This window comes from Aplysia californica, unplaced genomic scaffold (assembly GCF_000002075.1).
Source record: "Aplysia californica isolate F4 #8 unplaced genomic scaffold, AplCal3.0 scaffold00006, whole genome shotgun sequence".
Classification (NCBI taxonomy): Eukaryota; Metazoa; Mollusca; class Gastropoda; order Aplysiida; family Aplysiidae; genus Aplysia; species Aplysia californica.
Genome location: NW_004797276.1, coordinates 3468843 through 3477880, shown reverse-complemented (window position 1 = coordinate 3477880; position 9038 = coordinate 3468843). Strand labels below are relative to the sequence as shown.

The 9038-nt window shown below is 40.0% G+C and overlaps 1 protein-coding gene across 1 annotated transcript in view; it reads left to right on the top strand.

Moving 5' to 3' along the window:
* Window positions 1–259: 259 nt before the first annotated feature.
* LOC101858453 (sulfotransferase 1A1) overlaps window positions 260–9038 on the top strand; it is a 20564-nt gene continuing 11785 nt past the window's right edge. The window contains exons 1-4 of the mRNA XM_013081303.2: window positions 260–441; window positions 2275–2381; window positions 8122–8269; window positions 8711–8786. Of these exons, the coding sequence (XP_012936757.1) occupies window positions 286–441; window positions 2275–2381; window positions 8122–8269; window positions 8711–8786 (487 nt within the window). The 5' untranslated portion in view covers window positions 260–285. The remainder of the gene's footprint in view (window positions 442–2274; window positions 2382–8121; window positions 8270–8710; window positions 8787–9038) is intronic.

Here is a 9038-nt window from a genome sequence, read left to right as displayed (position 1 = left end):
GAAATGCGAAATGTGTGAAACTGTAACGGTTTAATGCCCCTTTCAACACTTTTTGGTTATTTAGGATGGGGACATTTAAATTTTAGCATCTTTTTCCAATAGGACAGAGCAAAATAAATTGGCCCATAAAACCTTTAAAACTTGTCAAAACAACCCGAGTTCAGGATGCACTGTTAGTAATTCGTACCACAGCCATCCACTCAGTAGTCCAGCATTATGTCAACTGATCTTATGTCGCGCCATTTACTCACTGCAGGAAGCCATTGGACGTTTGAGATAATCCACATGATACTTCGTCAGAGCACGGACATCGAGAAGACCAGGATGTATAATGTGACCCCCGAGTTCATCTCTTCTGAAGAGTTAAAAAATGATATTCCCAAACTGCCTTCTCCCCGAGTTTTACAGTATCACTTACCTTTTGACAGATTTCCATTGCAGGTTAGTTGGTCGACTACATGTTTAGACTGGCAAGATCAAAGCGTTGTCCTGTTTTGAAACTAGTTTTGGACTTAGAGTTGTGGTATATAATATTTCAATATTTAATTTAATGCACCCCAGTGGCGTCGTTTAGGTTGTAAAGAGGGTGGGACTTGCCGTGACTAAACATTGAAATCACTCAGATTACAAAGGATGCATAATGTCTGAAAAGACAGTGAAACATGCTTTCACACACACACACACACACACACACACACACACACACACACACACACACACACACACACACACACACACAAACACACACAAACACATACACACACAATCACACACCCCCACACACCCCCCCCCACACACACAAACACACCGTGGCGTTCAAAAGAAACTTGAAAATGTATTCACCCGGTCATCGTGTTAAAGCACTGCACTGGCCACTCATGCAGCATATCCTAGCGCAAAATACTAGCGCAAACTAAATTTTACGTTTCTTTGCTCACCTTTCCACATGGTATGTAACTTTCCATGTTTTTTTTAACAAGAGCAAATTTGCCGATGACTTTTTGGTTTAACTGCGCATCTTTCATGACGAACCATTCATGATTTAAACATCTCTTTTGCTTTCCATCCACCACAACATGCGAACATTCAGCTGGTTGATATGGTCCTAGTCTCTAAATTAACAGTGAGCAATTAAAGCTTATTTCCAATGTATTGATTATAAGCATTCTACACGATGCATTGCTGAAAGAATTCAAGTTTATCATATAAACTCACAGATATAATACAAATGTGGTCATTTCATCAATCGTCCGATCTTCACACATAGAGCATAGGTGTACACAATACGCAAGACATCACTAGTTGTTAATACGCTCAAAATTTCATTCAAGTGTACACACAGAGAGGCGAGCTCAATTAACGCTTCGATCTGGAGCCGTAAGGGGTGTGCAGTTAAGGCGTCATGAGTAAGCACGTCACACCGCGGATGGATGTGGACCGATGCGGCTTCAGCCCCAGAGCCTAATAGAACCATCGGTTTTTTTTTGTCTCGGCCTTGAGCCGTTCAAAGGCAGTATGCCAGTTATATTCAGTCTTTTGGAACGTAAGCGCCAGGGTTCAAGGGACAAACCAATAAAATTTCATTCTTACAAACGGAAGGAGCGCCTGGTAGGATGGAGCTCTATAGTCGCAATAAACTGGAATAGTAGACACCCAGACCTATCAGATCAATTTTCGAGTAGTTAAGCCTCAGAAGTTTCGTTAAGGTGTTCGTGGCGTTTCGTTTTTTGTCGGAATATTATGTTTTGGTCCTTTAAAATATTTGTTGAATGTTTTGTTTTAAATTTAGTTTGAGAAGTAACTTTTTTGATGAAGAAGTCCAGGTAGTGCTTTAACTGCAAGCCCCACCCACAAGATGCACATATTCTCAGATAGAATACCCTTCATAATTTATCTCCTTACCACAAAGTATTAGAAATCCATTGAACATTTTCATTGATTCCACCCACTGTCCATGCTTGTTTTGCTAGAATCGAACCACTTAGATCTCTGGCTTCAACAGCAAGTATCTGAAAGACCGTGCACGAAGTCGTGGGCGAAATGGAGCGTGAACACATGGCCACTTTCTTGAGGTCGGACGAGTCCCTGAGAATTTTGAAACTAAATACCGCAAAATTCAACAGTAGTCGGTAGTGCATGAATGGATTTCTAAATGTTCACTACATGGAGCACGTTACTGAGAAGACACTGATATACGTCTAAGCACAGACGTAAGACCAAAGTAACCAGAGTACATGTATTTAAAAACATAGCAAACAAAGCTTCTCCTTTCAGGTTCTGGCAATAAAACCCCGAGTGGTGTATATCGCACGGAACCCCAAAGACGTCATGGTGTCGGCTTTCAGTTTCTTTACGGGACTCAAAGATACGTACAAGTTCAAGTGAGTGTTCTTTTTGTGTCCTTTATTTAAACACTGTATACACAGTCGAACCTGTCTTGAGGGACACCTGTCTAAGACGGAATCTCCCTGCCTTAATTAATAAACCCGCTTATAATGATCTCTATAAAACGTAAACCTGCTCAACCCGGAAAGAGAAGTGGAAATTTTAATTCCTTTTCTTTGGAGGGTTTTGACCTGTCCAACCAAGACAGAAAATTCTTTGCCGGCTAAACCCTAATTTGAAACAAAACTTTAGTGACAAAATGAGTTACTTCTCGTATTTTAATCCTTTGGAAATTGATGAATCAACTTTATGGGTGGAATTAGTACAATTCGTATGAATGAAATAAAGAAACGGTAGACGTGAAGAAAATGGCATCAATTGAATAATCTACAATTAATATGACCCCAGTGTCATTTTTCGGCCGACATCTCCATTCTTGGATTGCACTGTCTATCTATCTATCTATCTATCTATCTATCTATCTATCTATCTGTCTGTCTGTCTGTCTGTCTGTCTGTCTGTCTGTCTGTCTGTCTGTCTGTCTATCTATCTATCTCTTTTTCTCCCTCCTTCCCTCCCTCCCTCACTCTCTCTCTCTCTCTCTCCCTCCCTCTCTCTCTCTCTCTCTCTCTCTTTCTCTCTCTCTCTCTCTCTCTCTCTCTCTATCTATCTATCTATCGAGAGATAGATATACTCTGTCACATTTTAACTATACACTGTCGTAAAATGAAACTAGCTTGTTTCACAATAAGCCAATATTCTTAAAAATTTCACACTAATTCGATCTATTTTGAAAACGAAAAACAAAACAAACTAAGAACAAACATACGAAAAAAACACCCCAGGTTTATTTCCAACTTACAAGAGTGTAGACTGTAGGGGTGGTCTACAAAAGTAACACGGTCAGTAGCGCGTATGATGTCCTCTTGCATTGATGACGGTCTGACATTGTCGCCACATGGATTCAATAAATCGCTGCACTGCCTTGAGGGATGTTGTTCCACTCTTCATGCAATGCTGTAAGTCAAGGAAGTGTCTGAGGCTGGTGTTGTTACATGTTGTTCAACTCATCTCTGGGTTGTCTTGCCTTTTTTGAAACGATTCCGTTGATGCAACACGTGTCTAAAAATTCCTCTCTTGGAATACATTTTCTTCTCCCAAATCGATGGTGTCGATGCTTTTCTGATTTTGTTGTTCTCTCACGATTCATTGTTACTACACTGTTCTTCTTGTTACATCAAAATGTCTCACAACAGTGGATACCGAGGTACCCCCGCGGATCATTCCAACAAGCTGATTTCGCACATTTTCTCTTAGGAGGGGCATTATGAAACGTAGACAACACAATTTTTATCTCTGGCGAATTTGTTAAAAAGAGGACAAGGCTTTGACGTGTACTTCTTGTCGTGTCATGAGTAATTTTACCCCCCCCCACCCACACACACAAAACATGTAACACACACGCAGTAACAAAACCGCTCGCGCATTCAGAAATCAGAAAACAACTCACCAGTGACAGGTATATCACGTAATCAGTAAGTGAATTTGAAAGTAGTAATTGATTGCATAGATTTTTTAAAGTGAGCTTCAAAATGTTTATACTTAAAAATGTGACAGAGTATTTAAATTTTTTTTTAGTAGAGGGTTTTACGGCGCTCGCAACTGCATAAGGTCATATGAGTGCCAAGGGGTGGGTGTCAACAGAGAAGTCCTTGCAGGGAATCAGATTTACTCTGCTCACCTCTCTAACTTCAACAGCACAAGGTCTGCTTCGACTATCAAGGCTCCCCGGAAATATCAGGTCACAAGAGTGTGACAAACGTATAAAAGAAGTATAGGAAAATGACAATAGTTATAAGGATTAGGAAATAAAAAGCAGCAGTTTCATGTTGCAGATCAGGCACAGTTATGAGCGTGGCATGATGAATCAGCCCATTTACAATTCTGCTGTGCTTGAACGAGAAATGGTCCCCCCTTTTGGAATGACAGAATATATATATATATATATATATTTATATATATATATATAAAATACCAGGGGCGGCTCGTGAGTCTAAAAAGTGGGCGTGCACAATTGTCTTAAAGCAGATTGAAGATAGTCAAGGCATGGTAAACGAGATGTATTCTTCATCCTACTTGTGTGGAGAAAATTTACTTGAAGAAGAAGTCAACCCTTCGTTCTTTATTTTGCTCTGGCAAAGGTGTCCATTATTCTGTTGACGAAGTTGAGGATGCTGTCAATGATGTCCTTGTGGATCGACTTAACGTCAGTGCGATTTCTAGGATTTTGCATACTTCTCTAAATGTTGTATCAAGTTTGTAGTCCGTCAGAGTTGTATAAAGGCCCTGAATTGTACGACACTGAGAAGACTTGAATGTTTAATTGCAATATATAATATTTTAAATTCTATTTGTAACTTGAATTTATACCAAACAGAGTAGCGTTATGCTATACGAACCAAAAGAACTGTAGGGAACGACTTTTGATAGTCCTGGGATTTGGAGGCATCGACGATTGATAGTGTATTGGATTGTTTTTTTTTGCTTCAAGAAACGGTCAAGAGTTTATTAACTATTACGCCATAGGCCTCATTTGCAGCAATTTTGTTGTTGTAGTGATGTCTGTGTCTCTTGGAAGCTTGTTCCTCAGTAGTCTTATTTGTTGATGGAACACGTATACTTATACTGCTTTTGTTTTCCTGGAAGGTTGCTTTAAAAACTGTCTAGAGCTTGTTGTTCTTCTATGGGCGTTGTACTTCTGTTTTGGAGGATCCAACATGCGTGAAAACTTTGTTTTAAAAATTGCAAAAAGCTGAGAAATGTGTCCCTCCTTAATACATTCAAGAGACTACATCGTCCCAGCGCTCAGATTGAATTTCTTTAAGAAAGACCTGGATTTATCCTTTCAAAGAGAAGAAACGCGTCTGAGAACGTCGATGCGTGTTCGTAGAGAGGGCAAAAAATGTCGAAAAGCCTGCGGCGTTAGCGAAAAATATCTTGCAGTCTGATATGCCCTGAACAAATGTGCTTTAAAACGAGATTCAGCTGGTGCTACCTTTTTGGCCTAAGTCATTTCTTACACTTCGGAGATAATGAAAGAAACTGTTTCAGTAAGGGAAAAACGCATTTTGATAGGCCAAAATTTCCACAGCTAATTAATTTACCGTCCCTCATTAGTACTATTAGATCAAGTTACTTTCCAATAAAAACCAAAATGATATGAAGTGACTAAGATAAGCAGGGGCGAAGGCTGACTTGTTTGATAGGGTAATCAAAGTGAAACTGGACCAGATATGGCCTTGGGATATCACACAAGAACCTTGCTCGAGGCGGCGACTCAGAGTTGTGAATGAAAACAAATCCGGAATTCATTATTGTATGTTCAACCGCCAAAGTAATCGGGAAAGTATCTAATTAAATATCAATTCCAATTAAAATTAAATTTAACTTTAGATGTGAATACACAAACACAAAGCAAAGAAGCAGAGATGTCAGTACTAGATCTAATTGTTATAGATCTACCAGGGAGTCTCTAACTCTTTGGTAGAACATGACAATTATCATTTTTTAAATTTCACATTTGGCTGTTTTTTGTCTAGCCTTTCGCGGCAACGAGCCAGTGTCATAATCGAGGTCACGATCTGATTATAGTTATAGGGCAGTAAAAATTCGAGGAAAAAAAAAAGCACTCGAAGCAGTCGAGAGATTATTAGGAGTTAGTTCCCCTCACATCTGTGGTGTAGACTCGACCAGTGTAATAGTTAGCTTACCTAATCAGTGCTTGAGACTGATTATAACTGTGGCCCGAAAGGGGTGAACAGGGTATATGTGGCAATGAAACAGTTTTGACTGCCATGCACATGTTCCCTTCAATTCTGTTGGTAGACACTTCCAGTCTCACTTTAAGCTTACTTAATCAAAGCTTGTGACTGCTTATGGAGTGGCCCAAGAGGGATGAACAGGCTATTTCTGTGGCAATGAAACCGTTTAGAATGTTAGGCATACTGTTCATTGTTGATTATGAACGTCTTTTTACATTTAATTTATGAAGTTTACGTTTATGGGTGAATTTTACTGCGACAATGTTTCAAAATTAGGAAGGGAAGCAGTGATTATTTGATTATATAGACGCTTCGCCTCTGGAGATAAGCCATTTGATGACTGTGGCCTCTGACTTAGGCCGTTTTGCAAATTGACTTGAGCCCCATTTAATCGCGACTGTTGTCACTGATTTTAGGCCATTAATTTGTAAAATGACTTGAGCCATACTTTTTTTTTCATTTTTCCAATCTGAATGACTTAGGCCATTTTGAAAAGAATTTGACTGAAATGGACAGTTAGATCCAAGACTAAGGGAAAGAAACTTGCTGAGGCTAAAATGAATGAGAGAAGAATTGGCCTGTGTCAGACTTAGGCCAAATAACACGGGAAAACCAATGTCACTTTTGACTTAGGCCATATGCATTAAACATTTTTTTTTGGAAATGGTTTGGAGTATATTTCTAATTTTACGTCATTTTATTAAGCAAATGTCAAGGAGTCCAATGTTTCATCAGTTGTATTTTGGGCGCAACCGAGTCTGTACACGAGACTCTCCCGTTCATTTAGCTGCCCCATAGTAGGTTTGGGCGATCAGCTTCTTTTAGGGTTGAAACGAGCTCTGACGAAGTTCTATCTTTGGCTTCAAAAAGACTTTAGAAACCGCTCTACTGGTTTTACCTCCTTAATATACACCAGAATGATCATTAATTGGGACTAATGACCTGCATGAGTTGCTTCGTCAGCTTGGACAGAAAGAAAATTGGCAGAGCATTGTCTTTATTCAGTTCTTCGTGGTATATTTTGAAAAGGCAAGCAGTATTTTTACGACATGTCGTGGAAATAAAATCTATTCGCCTTTTCTCGTCATGTCGTGGAAAACAAGTTGGGCGCGTTTTCACAACCTATCAAATACAGAGAGAGAAAGAGAGGGGGGTCGAGAGAGAGAGAGAGAGAGAGAGAGAGAGAGAGAGAGAGAGAGAGAGAGAGAGAGAGAGAGAGAGAGAGAGAGAGGGGGGGGGGCACTAGCCTTTCTAGCTTTTCGGCAGTAAGTTGTGGACCTATATTTTGTGCGCATTCTATAGTTTTTTGAAAGTTAAAAAACAATGGGCAGGCTTGTCACAGTAATCTTGAGTAGGCCTAGCCATTGCCAGCAATCGTTCGAATCGCCACTTAGAGAGAGAGAGAGAGAGAGAGAGAGAGAGAGAGAGAGAGAGAGAGAGAGACTACGAAACTCCACAAAACGTCATCGTTGTTTGGGTCAGCCCATAGAGCATTGTTCGAGTTAGATTACCACCACTGAACATGATATTCATTACTTGGGTGAACACTAGAACTTGCTATGGTATAGTAGATGTGTGCTGCAGATACACTAATGACCGATTAGGCTCTGGCGAGGAACTTGTATGGACTGGATAGTGGATGTTCAAGGTTCTTTAATTGTCTCTGTGTGGGTGTTGTGCGCATTAAGAATTTTGGGTGGCTGTGCACGACCGTTACTTCTCGCTATCCAAGAATGGAGATAGATATCGGCCAAAAATTGACCCTGGGGTCATATTATTATCAATTATAAATTTTCTGTTGATGCCATTTTTTTTCAAGTCTACCGTTTTTTAAATTATTCCATACATACAAATTGTATTATACAAAGGAATGTACTTTACTTTCACAGAAAATTGATTGTGTTTCTATTTTTAGGGGGACATGGGAGGATATGTTTGAGCTGTCTGTGTCGGGCCAGTTCCCCCCAGGCAGCTGGTTCAAGCACGTACTTGATGCTGAGCAGTTCATTCGTGAGCACCCGGACCTGCCCGTGCAGGTAGTGGTGTACGAAAAACTCAAGGAGGTAAATGAGAAGACAGATAGGCGGATAAATGGATGTATGCATGGATAGATGGATGGCTGAATAAATGGATGGATGGATAACATAGGGAGTCGCTTTTAAATTCTGCATGACGTTTTCAACTTTTGCTGCATTATGACTTTCCATATTCTCAATATTTTCTATCTGTTCCCATCTGACATATTATGCATCATAGGACCTCGCCTGCCCCTCTCAAACCTCCCTACCCCTATTAAGCATCATCAACACCCGGGATACTAAAAATAAAGGTACACTTCTTCGAAGAAACAACAAGGCCTCTTTTTAGTGAAGAATTTTCAGACGGAGCTAAACTGAACATTTTCTTCCTGAGATAAATTTTTGCCTAAGTGCTCGATAAAAATGAGGGACCAAATAACAATTAAAAGATTACTTTAATGACTTTTCACTAAATCATTTCGACAGAGCCCTGTAGAAGAAATCACCAAAATCTGTCAATTCCTGGGAAAGCCTGATGCATTGGCAGAGAAAATTGCTGAGGGTGAGTTCATTTTTATTTTATAATATATAAACCCGACCATAAACCATGCGTCGGAAAAAAATGCACCAGAATGTGTTTCTTTCCGCAAGGCTCCCCGCCGACAGATCAAGCACATAAATTTTACGTTGGAAAAAGATTCGCCCAAAGACAACGAATATTTTGCGTCTCACGTTGACGCCTCTGTCCGTGATTGCAATCCACAGGAGCCAACACGCGAATGGAAAAGTCAGAGAGCACAAACACAAACGCCCC